Source organism: Macaca nemestrina, chromosome 7 (genome assembly GCF_043159975.1).
Source record: "Macaca nemestrina isolate mMacNem1 chromosome 7, mMacNem.hap1, whole genome shotgun sequence".
Taxonomy (NCBI): domain Eukaryota; kingdom Metazoa; phylum Chordata; class Mammalia; order Primates; family Cercopithecidae; genus Macaca; species Macaca nemestrina.
This window is the reverse complement of record NC_092131.1, coordinates 140,866,835-140,881,874: the sequence shown is the minus strand read 5'-3', so window position 1 is coordinate 140,881,874 and position 15,040 is coordinate 140,866,835. Positions and strand designations below refer to the sequence as shown.

Here is a 15,040-nt window from a genome sequence, read left to right as displayed (position 1 = left end):
TATGGTGGCAGAATGCAGAGAGGGGGCCTTGGAGGCAGCAATCCAGACTGGAGATGGACCAGGTAAGTTTTCAGGACCTCCCTGGCCATACCACCCTAACGGTTGAAAACTCCTGGACAATTACTGCCAAACTACCCCCTGAAGCCAGTCCTCTTGTGGGTGAAGGGATAATGTCACTGGAACATCAACGAAGCGTAACACCTTCTTGGACTTTTTAATCTACATATCCCACTGGGAGCAGCCATGTTGGATGCCGCCTTCTCAGGTCCTATTTCTGCTCTTAGGGTTGAGTTGTGACTTAAGGCATAGAAATGTGCCTCTATCTTTCTGCTGTGGAAAGAAAATTGCATGACAAATGTCCTTCCTTAGGAGACAAATGACAAAATAAAATGATCATTCTTGGGCCCTTAATATTTCTTTCTACAACTTGAGAAATACCAGTTAATAGGGGTTCTCAGACATGGTAATAAGGACAAAGAGGTTGAAACAAATGTAGAAAGCCTTGTTTTCAAAGCCTGGCATTGATGCCATCATTGACTTGACCTGTCATAATTAGTATCTGTCCCCATTCATAGTCAACTTGTTAAAAGGCAACATAAGCCAAGCTTTGTTTTTAATGCCAAAGTCATGTATCTTCTCGATCTGCCTGACACAATATGTATGTGTGCATATGTGTGTGTGTGTATTTATACATGTGCATGTGTATATACATGTATATGTATAAATAAATTCACTTTGCACAGAACCAATTATTTTTGTTCACTGACTGTTCAATATTATCGGACTGGGGTTTCTCTTCTCAGCTAGAGACTATTTCTTAAAGACCAGCTCCTCTAAGTCTGTGTGTGTATCACTCACACTATCACAATACAAATTAGACAAAATAGATGCTTAATGGTGTAATTCACTTTACAATGGCACGATTATTACAGCATTACTCTATTCTCATTACTACCGCATATTAGAATCGGCTTCCAACGTGTTTGAGTGAAGAAATAAAACAACCTAATCACAGTGCCAATTAATTCCGTAAAAGTCATGCAGTATATCAAAACTAAAACATTTCACAGCATCTCAGAAAGACAGGATTCCATACTTGCTTCACTCTTTTCAGCCAGCTATGCCTCTACTCCTTGAATACTTTGACCTATCCTAGTCCAGTTATAAGCCAAAATCGATAAAAGACCCTTAGCAAGTTTAATTGATTCTCTAAGAAAGGATATTATAATCCATCAGCACACCCTCACCTTGGGCTGGCATTATTTTCCTGGGTTTACCCAATACCATTGTGGTACCAAAAACTACTCTTTCTCACGCTGTTCTCTCATCAGCTCAAATACTGTAACAGCAGAGCAATTTCAAACAGGTTGTGAGTCTCTGAGAGTATTGCTTGCAAAGTGCATGTAAATTATTAGATTACATTACAAGTGAAAGACTCAGCAGTGGGTCACCATAGTGGAGCATTAATGTAGAGCAAGTTGAATGGAACCCTTGCAGACAAGCTTCTCCAACGTGATTTTTTTGGCAGAAAGGAGAAATTGAGTAAAGGGAAGGGAGGGCAAGGGATGACGGGCTGCTGAGAAGTGAAGTCTCTGAGAGCACCAGGGCAAGGTGGGAATAAGGTAGCAACCCCAGCCTTAATGCCTGGAGGGGGCAGCCAGAGGGCACTACAAGAATAGTGGGAGCAGGGAGACAGCAGGGAGGGAAGGAAGAAGCCAGACACAGGTATGGGAGGTAACGTCAGGAAAGCTCAACAAGTGGCTGATGGGGCTGAATTTCAGTGATTTGTCCTCTTTTGATTGGATCCAGCCCATGGTAGCTGAGTTGAGGGATTAATGAACTTAACCTAAGGTCACACGGCTAGCACAGAGCACACCTGGGTCTTGGCCCAGGTCTGTCTCACTCCTCCCAGCAGGCTTATAAAACCCACATACACATATTGTCTCCCAACACATATACAGTTTTGGTCTGAGTTGCTCAAGACTGGAGTAGGCCTGAGCGTGCAATTGAGGGGATCTGTGGATTCCAGAGAGGCAGAAGTCAGACAAACAACGGCAGCTGAGTCCAAACCGAAGGCCCCAATGGAAATATAAGCCAGCAGGAGATGTGCCTGCAGAGTTGGGAAGTGCTGAACTGGGGTATTGAGAAGGCAGACACCTCTGCAGGGCAATGTGGAAGAGAATATCTGCATAGTTAATTGGCACCTATTTTATGCAAGGTACCGTGCAGAGAGCATAAACATACACTGTGGTCTTGATCTCCTTAAGAAGACTAGGCTCATACCCAGAAAATACCTGTCAGACAGCGTAAAAGAGGCCTGGCACAGGGAGAGGTTACATGTTCACTAAATGAACAAGGCCCATACGACTGACTGCGGTAACAAACAGGAGTCTGGGAGCTTCAAGAGGGAGAAGGTGGATCTTATCTGGAGTGAAAATGATGGTAGGATTTGAAAGAGCAAAGAGACAGATGGGGACTAGGTGAGGCAGGGGAGAAGGGGAAAGGTAGAGAGATGAAAAGGCCAAGTTCAAAACACATTTAGAAGAGAACCACCGTAAATGCCTGGTCCAAGGTGACCCAGGTATTTCAGTGAGCTTCTTAGAGAAATGCTACCACTTAAATATAAGATCCAGAAAGGAAGGGAGCTCACCTTTCTTGTTTGCTGCTTTATCCCCAGGCCCTAGCACATAGAAAGTACTCAGTAAATATATGTTGAATGAAAGAATGCCATCCTTGGGCTCTTACACAGTGATGTCAGCTCCAAGCAAAAGAGGGATCCCAGAATTTATATTCTAAGCCAGTCTAGGCAGATGTGCCTCTAGATGTACTAGCATATTAATGAGCATGTGCTAAAAGTGGCATAAAGATACTGTATGATTATAAATAATAAGTATTTACATTATTTTCCCTCCCCCACCTCCTCCCTGAAGTCATAATGAGTAACACCTGGAGCTTAACATCAATTACTATGGAAACACTTCCTTCCTCCCCCACTGCCCGGCCATGGTCCCCAGAAAGGCTGTTTCTACTTCATGCCCAGGACAAGGTTTTCAAATAGTGAGGAGCAGCTCATAAACAGATCATGGAACCAATGTGGTGGCTCATAACCTGTATTTTAAATAATAAAGCAAACATAATCATGCATCACAAGTGAAGGGTAAATATTTTACATGAAAAGTTTGTGTGTGTGCGTGTGTGTGTGTGTGTGTGTGTGTAGTAGTTCACAATGTAATATGTTTTTCTCATTGTGGATCACAGTATAAATGTCTCAAAGATATCGCCATGAGAGGCGAGCAGTTCCAGTGTTAGGACCTCTAATATTCAAGCTGAATGACCCCTGTTTTACCGGCTAAATGTGACTGTCAAATGGCATTTCTCTTTGGACCGGTAAACTTGGCCCATCCTGAAACACTGATGTTCTGTGTAACATACCAAGTTCAGAATTAGTTCCTTCAAAGGATCCCCAGTTGCACAACACACAAACAGTCTTCTGTGGAAGAAAAAATGATTTATTTTTTCTAATTACAAAAGTAACACATACATAATGCAAGAACTTCAAAAAATACAGAAAAGCACAAAGAAAAAGAAATTCACAGATAATCCCAGCATCCACAGATGACCACTTTATCATTTCATCGCTTTGTTATTCGGGGGTCCAAGTTAATTTACTAATATAACTCATACACACACATGCACACACAAACACACACACACACTATAATTTCCTTTTACAAAAAAGATGGCATTCCCTGCACATTGCTATGAGAGCTGTTACTTTTCACTTAGCAATGGCTGATAAACATTTTTTCTTGATAAGAAATACTTTTCTAGTGCAACATGATTTTTAATGGCTACATAGTATCCCATTCACAGATTTGATCCTGAGCTTCTCTGGACAAGGCACAGCCTTAAATCCTCCGCTTTGAGAAAATAAGCTTGCTGCAGAGGCACACATCTTTCCCGTGGGCCCCCTGGCTGCGTCTAGCTCTAAGTATGAGATGCTCAACTCCACACCTAAAAATAGTTTTACTTTCTATTAAATCAGAGCGTGAGATTGGAGGACACTATTTTCACTATGTTTTAGAATGGCTTTTTACTGACATAGCCACAAGCTCACTGGTGGATTTTTAATTAATAATAAAAATGCTCAGTGGGGTTAAAAAAATAACAATTACTGACAATGTTCCACTAATAATGCACTAATAATGCATAGCTAAAATAACCCATGCTTACTTTTGTACATATCTACTGCCTAATGCTAGATCAACTGGCACACATCTTAATATCCTCATTACTGGAACTTTGGAGGATCCTGGCACAGCACACAAGTGACAGGAACATGAGGTAAGAAAATACAAGACTTGGGTTCTAGTCACAGCCTTGCTGCTTACTAGGAAAGTGATCTCGAACACATTACCTTTGTCAGCATCAGTGAGTTAGTTAAAGCCCTTTCTGGCTCTAACACACTTTAATAAAATATGACCAAGTGGGAGCATCATGAGTGACTGTCACATATTTAACATACAACCCCAAGTTCAAGACTACAAAATCAGCTTTAGAGGGTTCAAGAGCCCTTTCAGTGTAGCTTCAGTTCTCCTTCTGATTCCCTGTGAGCCCTCAAGAATGCCAGGGAACTTCACCAATCTTTGACTGTCATCCTTCACACTGTGAAATTTTACAGCTTCCAGGTTAACGGCCTGGTCTATAGAAATTGCCCGGGTTCCCACTTTCTGCACACACGTGCTCATCCAAAGCGCGTGATGAGTGCCAGAAATGGTAAAATACAACTCTGGCAATTTCATACTTGTCATCATCAGTCAACTAATAAGAGCACTAAAAGAGGAATCATTTTTTGATGATCAGGTTATTTCATTTGCCTTTGCTTTCCCAATGCTTCATTACCTGGACAATTGAGAGTTATGGGCAGTTCACCCTCCCAGTTGCCCTGTCCTTTCAGATACAATATCCCTGTCACACAAATGTTCCTGGGAGTACATGCTGTATTGTCACATGGCCTTTTTCATCATCCACTGGTTTTATAACTGGAAAGTGAAAATGAAAAGCAATGCAGTTTATTTAAGAGGTTTTAGACTTGCTAAATATACATGTGTGTCCTCTGTGATTGGATGTTGAAAATCCATTAATTTCCACACAGCCACTCCTCCCCATGACTGGCATCAATCATATGGGATGAGATAAGCCTCTCTGCTTCTAGAAGGGCGGAATCACATCTGGTTGCCTTTTCTCTGTCTTTGTCCATTTCTTCAGGTTTCTTTAAAACTAATTGGAAGAGTCAACAAACACGCCTGCCAATTCCCCTTACACCCTAGGAAAGCAGCTCACCGTGCCCTTCAGACCTATTCTTGCTGTTTCTCCAAGTATTCCCTTACCTGCCTTTGTCAATTGGCATGCTCGACAAGTTCGTCATAACTTCTCAAAGTGTCAACTTTTTCTCTTTTCATTGCCCTTGTTAAAGATAATTTAAAATTAGAAAGTCATATTCCCAGCCATTTCAGAGTCAATGCTAATGTCATTTTCCTTTGCACAGAAGTCTCTTTTCCCTCTAGAGGCTCCCTGCCTTCATCCACAGCCCCCACTCCCCAGCCCCAAGCAGGCATTGTTAATCTCTGCAGGCACTACTCCATTCCCCTATTTCATCCTTCTTATCTTTCCCCCAAAATACTTCACCCAGTGAAACACACTTTAGCTTGTGGTTCTCCTTCCTTCCCTCCACTTCGGAGAGAAATGTCTGGGTCTAGAGACTGTAAAGTCACCTTCAGGAAAAAAGCATACAGTTGGCTGTCAATTAATCAGGATAAGACAGAAAAAATTACATCATGTGCAGCTCGGCCTCTCAGTACATGCATTTATGTTTCGGAGATCAAGAGGATTTCTTCCGTACAACCTAAAATTAATATTTATGGCTTTTGTTTGGCTATAACTAATTCCCTACCTAACTGCACAGTAGTTAATAGTCTGGAATTCTTAAAACAGTGATTACCATACTTCATAGTAGATTCAAACGTTGGTCCCTCATTTCCCCCTCATTCTGTTTCACCTCTCTTCTTGCCTGTGTATCCTTGGTAGCATTCTTTGCTTATAAAAAAAAAAAGTCAGATGATTTTATATTCTGTAATTTTTATTCTTACGGCTAGTGTGGCATCGATTTTAAGCCCGTTTATTTTCCCCCATTAAGCACAGACCCAAACATCACCATTCTTATCACGTGTACAATCCCATCAAGTTTCAGAGTGTCATTTATACACAATTTTATTTCTTCTTACTTCTTTCACACACGCCTACCACTTACGTACAGCAACTTCACTACATTCATATTTCATAAACTTCATCAGTATTCAGCCAAACCCTCCCCCGAAGTAAGCTAGGTATTTTTAACACTGCACTGCCTCTTTCAGTGGTTTGAGGATCCTATACTAAGTGGCACCCTTCCTTCCATCCCAGAAGGGTTTATCTATTATGGTCTGTGCATGGACGCAGAAACTTCCTAATTGTTTCAGGAAACTTTAAGATGTTCATAATCAAGCCAGGTGCAGTAGTACATGCCTGTAGTCTCAGCTACCAAGAAGCCTGAGGCAGGAGGATCCCTTGAGCCCATCTTTTTGAGAAAAACAAACAAACAAACAAAACCCTAAAAAAAAAAAGTTCATAATCAAAATTAAAACACCCAGTAACACTGTTAAGATGATTCTAGGCTAGGAGATTACAAATCTTCCATATCGTATTTCCTACTCATTTCCATCCTCTGACACAGAGTTTCAGAGAAAATATCTGTAGTATAGAAGCTCTACCTGGGGCAGCCTGGAGTCCTCCACCACCTACAACGGTGTGTGAAACCTGTACTCTCAGCTGTCAGTGGGTGCTGCACAGGGCTCCTGAGCTGACCACCAGGGCCCCAGTTCTGTGGACAAAACTATCACCAGGAAACCACAGCACCACGCCATTGTTAATGTGCCATACTATGTAATGTGATAAGATAGTCTGTAATACTGGCATGTCAGTTAAAGCCATAAAAATATGTTACGGAAAAAAAAAAAAAAACTGTTCTTGCACCAACACAAGGGAATTGTTACCTACATCCTTTTAGCATGAGCATGTAAGAGCTGGAGCAAAAAGCCGACCTGACTAAACTGTGAGCTATGGCACATTTATTCCTCATCATGCCCCATTCCTCTCTTCTAAGGATTTCTTTAGACAATCTCCTTGACGTCTTTGCTCCAAAAGCAAAAGAGAAATAATAATAATTGGGCTGTCACGAAAGAACACCAAGACTCCAAAGCTGAATTTCCAACACTACAATATCAAAGATAATCACAAGACAACTGCAGACTATATCATTAAGTCATGTGGGACATCCCTGAGAAAGTCACCTTCCGATGGTGTGGTTCCAGGGATGCTTTCCATATTCATCCAGTGAAAACAGCCTGTGCTTGGAAAGAGGGTTTCCTTTGGGGCAATCGAAATATTCTTTATTGATATTCTTGAAATTATTCCTTCTAACCCTAGAGCTTCCTAACTTTCAGGATTTAAGAGCCTCATGCCAAAGATATCCCTTCATTATATCTATGGAAGAGTTAGGACTACCTGGAGTTTCTGTCTACCATTAGATGGGGGAAAACTTACATTATGTTATCCTAATACAGTAAATAACTTATTTGAAAATATAATATCCTTCCTGAATATTCAAGAATGACTTTACCGCCAGGCATGGTGGTTCACACCTGTAATCCCAGCACTTTGGGAGGCCGAGGCGGGTGGATTGCCTAAGCTCAGGAGTTTGAAACCAGCCTGGGCAACATGGTGAAATCCCGTCTCTACTAAAACACAAAAAATTAGCAGGGCATGGTGGTGCGCACCTGTAGTCCCAGGTACCTGGGAGGCTGAGGCACAAGAATTGCTTGAACCCAGGAGGCAGAGGTTGCAGTGAGCTGAGATCGTGCCATTGCACTCCCACCTGGGAGACACAGCGAGACTCCATCTCAAAAAAAAAAAAAAAAAGAAAAAGAAAAAAAAGAATGACTTTACATCCTCTTTAACTCCAGAGAAAGAATTAAGAAGAGCCTAAGCTCTGGAAGAAATTTTCCTGTGAAATAAAAATCTCAACTAGAATCAGCTAATTGAATTTCTATTTTGCTACTTGCAACTTAGAGAACAAGGGAAGCAAATAACAAAACATACTGATATTGAGGATTTAACAAAAAAAGAAAGAAAACAATTTCCAAGTGGGGATCAAGATAGATTTCGTCCAGTCTCTGACACTGTGTCCATTTACAGTTCTATAATGTACAATTGGAATTCATACTCAGAACAGTGACCTTGTGGCACCGTAAGATTCTCAAACCTCAAAGAAAGATTCAATTACATTCCCACAGCTCTTTCTAGAGTAGGAAAGGGGACTAGTACATTTAGAAAACTTATTCAACAAGGAAAGGACAAAAAATATTTTGGGTTAATCCACTGTTAGTCAGAAAAACCAATTCATCAGTAATATCCTGGCACTCTTAGAGAAAAATCATGGTTTACTGTGTATTCATCAACACTTGAACACTGATTATCAGTTTTTTAAAAAAGCATTAATTTAAAAATGATACAACTTTAACATACAGCCTAAAAAGATGGGTGAAAAATTTAACAGCTCATTTCTAAACCAACACTTCCTACGTGAATTAGATATATATATATATAAACAAAAAAAAACCTAAAAAATGATAGAAGAGAAAATGAGAGAGAGTATTATTCCTAAATTTTGAGCAAGGAAGACAATCTTCATATTCAGAAAAGTATTCCAAATTCTAGATGAGTATTCACTCCAACACCTGAAGGCATTTCAAAACTACTCTCCTTGTTCCCACACAATTTATCACTAATCTGGGATGAATGGGACAGAAACCTGTGAGGGAGTAGATGAGGTCTACCTCAAAGTCCCTGCATATTGGCTCATGGGGACAATGAATGTGAACAGATATGTCATAATAGGAGAAGTGCGTTTCCCACGAATTTTTTTATTTTTTATTTGTTTTTGCACACATGGCAATCACATTACAGCTCTTTCCCCAGACACCTGGGAAATGTAGTTACGTATTTGGCTTCCACAGAAGTATAGGCTAACAAGCTCAATTCATCAAGCAGCCTGGGAAGATGAAGGGGGAAAGGAAGAGTAAACTCAGAACACGTGGCATATGCCTAAGATACTATACCACATGAACCTTTAATAACTTCCAACTCCATCTGTCCTTTCAACGTCGGACCGCAAGCTCCTAAATGCAAAAATGGGAGAAGCTGGATCTTAATTCAGAAGGGACACGTCCAAGGAAAAGAACCCATGGGCTTGTCTTACTCGAATTCCAAAGGTTAGCTCTGGACAGAGGGCAGTTTGCTTCCAAAAGTGATTCACCTGTCACTAAAAATCATCAGAACATTTTTATCCGGAGGCACAACTATTACAATTGACATTCTCACACCGCCCTGTGTCCCACTTTAGGAGTCTAGTGTGGAACCAGGAGCATGTGCTACAGCCCCCACCTCTGCTACCTTGAAAACAAGCTGAAGGGTCTCGTCGTTAGAGGCTTCAATGCAGGCTCCATACTTCAGTTTCAGAAGTAGAGGCACTTTCTAAAGCCAGGGACTCCTTGCAATGCCAGTAGGTACTGGAAAATTCCACCAGGTGACTAACATCAAAAGAGTCTCCTATAGATGTTTTGAGCCACTCAGGACTTGAATTCTAGATTAATAATTCAATTCTTTTTTAAGAAATAAGGGAGAAGCAACAGAAAAGGTTATCATAACGATCATCAAATGCCTTTTCTAAAATTATTATATTACATTTTTAAAGGGTATTATTATAAATGTTTCTATGAGCAATTTACCGGAAAATTAAAGTCCTTTAGTTTAAAAAATAATTATTTTATCCCTCTGGCAAAGGATTTTCTCCCAGCCAGTAACTCTTTCAAACTATGGGGCATCATTTGTTCGCTGTGGCGAGCCGGTCCATGGGAGGAAAGTGGATCTGAGAATCAATCTCTAGAAAGGGCGCTAAATTGCTAGGTAAGAGCACCTACTAGAAAGTGAATCAGCCAAAACTGAAGGGGGCAAGAGAGGCCACGCACTTTCAAAGTCAAAGACTTATGTGGTTCTAGAAGTCCTCAGGACTACACATAAACTACAGGCTCTGTTAACTGATTTTAAGTCAATCTAAGCTGAGCTTCCAGGGGGTTCGATCTCAACCCAACTGAGCTTTTCACTGTTAATCCCATCTTTTGGTTTCGATTTTTCCCTTAGGTCTGCCGGCCCTAAAAGCCTTCAACCTTCAGCACTGGTGTTCCAAACCAACTGCGTGGTACACAGCCCTGTGCAGATAACTTTAGTGAAGTAAAATACGTAAGCTTCCGGCATGCACATATAATAACGAGATTCTGAAAAAGGGTTTTTAACAACAGTTATGTCACGAGGCTCATGGCTCCCTGAAGTCCCTGAAAGCCTTGTTAAATTAAAGATTCGCTGCGGTTTTTTTCCGCTTCATTCCTACTTCTCATGTTGCTTCCTGCCTTTCTTTTTTCTCTTTCATTGTGTTGTAAAGATGGAACTGAATGACACCGACCATCATTAATACCACCTAGAAAATGGAAGAGTTTCATTAAAACTGCTGACATTCCCAGCAGTTTTATGGACAGGGGAAGGTCGTCTTTCAGATCATAAAGTCACACAACTGATTTGGTAAGCTCAGGCAATAAAGGTACACAGTGCATTCACACTTGGGTTCCCAACAGGGAGGAATTCAACAGTAGCCTCAAGTCTACCTAGATAATGTCTCATGAGGTCACTGCAATGTCATGAGAATCCAGACCACAATTTCTGTGAACTTCAAACACCTACTGGCTAGAAGCTAAACCTGCTACCCTTTGGAAAGTATCTCCCAAATCAGAAAGTTTCCCATTTCACCCAATGCCAAGAACTCCAGTCAACCCTCCTGGAGGTTGAAAATGCTAATTATAAGGTGACGATGTTTGCTTTTCCTTTCTAGTTGTGTGCCTTTATGTTTTAAGTATTTAAAAGGCGTAATCACCTAGTGTGTAGGTTAATTTCTTTCCGATATTGTAATTTATGCAACATTAATACTGGATGCCAGCTCCAATTTTCTTACTGCTTACACTCTGGGAGCCGACTTGCATATTCTGCCAACTCCATTACATCATCTGAAAACCCAAACATTTCCCATTTTCAAATCACTCTCAACTACCAGGCATACTTACACATTCTCTCTTTTTCTCCCTAGCTCACACACACAAAGATTGGTACCCCTGAGGAGCAGATGCTACATCTGAGGTTAAAGTCTGCAAATGCACATAATTTCTGGAAGCTATTACTACTGCTGTGTTAGCTAAAGGATGCCTCCATCTCTGACCTTCCTTTTTCCATTCAGACTGTTATATAACCTAGTGCCTGCGTGCAGGATGTGAGTTGAGTGTTTGGGCCTTACCACCCCCCTCCCATTAAATCTTCCAGGAGGGATAGACAGAGGCTGCTTCAAAGAATGAGTTGGGGTGGGCGCACAGAGTGGGGGGAAGGGGATATGGGTCAGCAGGCCAACTGTGCAAGATGCATCCCACTCCTACTATGCCCCTCTCCTCTTTTTGCTGAGCCTAAGGGGGCTGGTGGCACTGAATGCCCCAGCGTTACATAATTTGCAAGAACAGCAAGTTACGGATTTGCTAGTCGGTTCTGCAGCCTGCCACCCTGATCGCTTGCAAGAACACCTTCTGGCAAGAATGACACCTGAAGATGTTAATAACACACGGTGGGGGTGGGGGTCAAGAAGGAGAAGGGTGGCAGCACAAACCAAAAATTAGCGCAGCTTCCTAAATACTATGTCCCCCCTAATTCCAAAAAAAAAAAAAAAAAAAAAGCCCCAGAAACACATGAAGGGGATTTTCTCCAGTGTTTCTGATTAACCCTGTTACATAACCCGCTCGCATTCCAAATCCACCGTCTCAGGGTCTAAATATACTCTTTGCAGCCAAAAGCTCCCCGCACACAAACTCACCGAGCTAGCGGCAGGTCCGGGCCCCCAGCCCCTATCCCCTTCCCTTTTGTCCCAGCCCTCGCTGCCCCCCTCCCGCTGAAACCGCGGTTCGGCGCGGTCACTCTTTGGAAATCGCCTTTAATTAAATGTTTTTCGCGTGTGTCATCCTGATGGCTTTTACTGTACTCGAATTCCGTGAATGGGAAAGCGCCTGGACAGGGGGTGTGGCTAAGGTGGGGGGTGGGGGGATACTGTAAAACAGCCAGCACATGATCAGCCATATTCCTACCTCCAACTATAACATCGAGAGGAAGGGAGCAGTTCCTGAGGCCCCCATTCGCCTCTACCCAGCCCTCCCCAACCGCCGCCAGAAGCCGAGTGGAAGAGGAGGGGGCGCGCTGGGCCGGTGCCCAAGCCGGGGCTGGAGAAATCCTCTCCGTCTCCAGCTCCGGGCGGCTCGCGCGAGCCCGCTTCCTCCGGAGTGACAGGCGTGATTTATACATTATTTACAACAGTAATTAAAGCTGTAGCTTCCTCCTGTTCTTTGCAAACTCCAGGCGCATTCAAATAAATAATCCCCCACTCCCGAGAAAAATCCACATCAGGTTCCAATACCTTTAAGAAAGAGTGAGCTTTCCTCAACAGCTTACTTTAGGAAAGGAGGGAGCAACTGAGTCCCCCCCCCCATCCCCCCCACCACAAGCACACACAGACCAAACACCAAAATGAAGAGTAAAAATCGCCAGGGGAGGAGAAAACATCGCTTGCACTATCCAACCAGCATGCAACTTGCACTGACCATCCCCAGGTTCCTGCAGAAACGCTTGGAACCTCCGAGAGGGAAGGATTCCCAGAGCAGAAATAAGTTTGGGTGCTTGCTTGCTTTTGTAGACGCTCCCTCCGAATGCGCGTGGAGCGCCCCACAGGACCGCCGCCCTCTGCGCGTTGGCGCGCACACGCCCCCCGCCAGCTTGGGCGCCGGGCTCCGAACCCCCCGCCTGCAAACTTGCGCATCTCCCCTCGCCGCGCCCGACAGACAACTTGGCGAACAGCTCGCTCGCCCGCACCCCGCTTCCTTCGGCCCTTCCTTCAAATCCCAAACGCACCGCCGTGCTCCAGAGAAGGTGTCCACGTCGCCCCCAGACCCCGGAGCGCCCCCTCTCCACCCCCGGGGCTTCCCAGGTCGCTCACTCCTCCCGCCCCCCGCCTAGATCTGAGAGGGACCGAAAACACACCCCCGACTCCGGCAGCCGGGGCCGAAACTGTCAAGAGCAGAAAAGGTAAAGCGGAAGGAGGGTGGCCATAAACAGATTTTTTTTGCCCCTTCTTAAAAGGACACTGCCGCTTTAAAAGTTTGTTTCACGGGCCCCCACTCCCCGCATCTCCGTATTTTGGGGGAGCGTATTTAATTAAGGCAACGCAGCTTTCCTCCTGTGTTGGCAGAAAAATCAAAGCCGGGGGGGTGAGCCCACCGGCTGTCAACCTTCCCGCCGCCTCCCCCGCCCCCCTCTGCTCCCGCAAGCCGAGAACGGGCTGCAAAAGTTTGCAACATTTCTGGGGGGCGGAGGGGGGAGGGGAGGGGGGTCCTCCGGGCTCTGGGCGCCGCCGCAGGCTCGCGCGCGGCCGCCGGACCCCGCGCCCCGGGCGCCCGCTCCCGGCCGCCCCCCGCTCCGCGCCCGGGCTCCCGCCGCCCCCTCCCCAGCCCCTCTCCAGCCTCCTACCTCTGCTGGTGCTGGAATAGCTCTGTCTGCGCACCGGGGCAGGCGGCTCGCTCTTGCGGACGGATTCCTGGTTCAGCGGGGTCTCCCTGGAGCCGGCGGCCGCGTCCGCGCCGCTGCTGCCTGGCTCGCTGGCGGCGGGGTCGGGGGCTGCCGGAGCTGACTCCATGTTTTTTCCCAATGTAGAGATCGCTGGAGATGGCGAGCTCCGAGACTCCCTCTATCTTCTGTTTTCAGAGCAACTCTATGGTACCAAAAAAAAAAAAAAAAAAAAAAAAAAGGAGAAGGCGACCGGCGAGAGCAGGAGGGAGAGAGCAGGCGGCGGCAGGCGGGCGAGCGAGAGCGCGAGGGAGCGCGCGGAGTGTCTGGGTGGACGTGTGTGTGCGCCCGAGAGGGGACAAGAGGCGGGTCTGGCCACAGGCAGCGCTAGCGAGAGCTTCTCCAGCCGGCCCCCACACCCACATTCCCCACCCTCCAGACCCCAGACCGAGAGCCACAGACTGGCTGCCAATTTTGGGAGGTGGGGAAAATAGGGGAGGAGGAGAGCAGAGCCTCCCGCGCCCCAATCCTCCCCTCTCCCCAGCCCATGGACAGAAATTAAAATCGGTGAGATGATTCCGTGCCTACTTCTGAGACTCTCTCGGGAACAGAACTCGTCCCCATCCGTTGCCAGCCTGGGAAGAGACAAATCCGATTGTCCACGTGGGAAATCGCAGGTAGCCCCCTGCCAGCCCTGCCCAGGGCTGAGGAGAAACTAAAAAGGAATTAGAACGGGGCTGACATCCCAAGGAAGGCGGAGGATGGGAGGACGTGGCACTTTACTTTGGGATGGGACGGCCAGTGGGTTTCCAATCTTGGTTAGAGACATCTGTGTCTAAAACAGATTTTGTGAGTCTAGAAGCGCCATGGACAGTCAGTTTCTGGCATGGTTGAAAGAGGTCGCTTTCAGCTCCTTTGCTGTTTGTCAGCGAAGGACCCAGAAACCATTTGGCAGGGCATTTTCTACTGAAGAAAACTTTGGCCTGTTTGGTCGATGACTGTCTAAGCTGGATGAAACATGCCACGCTGCATCTAACTCAAGCATGGCTGCTAATTGTCAATTCTCACTGGTACTTTTGCTATTAAATGTACAGTCTCATCCATAAAAGGTAGATATACTGGAGAGGCATTACTAATGCCCGGATAACATTCAGATAATTAACAACTCCAAATAATTCACATTATTGTGGGCATCATTCTACACCCTCCTCCCACTGAAATACACTCATCCCCTCCTAAAACTCCA

General features: G+C 44.8%; 1 protein-coding gene across 1 annotated transcript in view; it reads right to left on the bottom strand.

Moving 5' to 3' along the window:
* Window positions 1-14,009, bottom strand: part of LOC105489276 (RAR related orphan receptor A) — a 741,585-nt gene extending 727,576 nt beyond the window's left edge. The window contains exon 1 of the mRNA XM_011754004.3: window positions 13,759-14,009. Within this exon, the coding sequence (XP_011752306.2) occupies window positions 13,759-13,924 (166 nt within the window). The 5' untranslated portion in view covers window positions 13,925-14,009. The remainder of the gene's footprint in view (window positions 1-13,758) is intronic.
* Window positions 14,010-15,040: the final 1,031 nt, after the last annotated feature.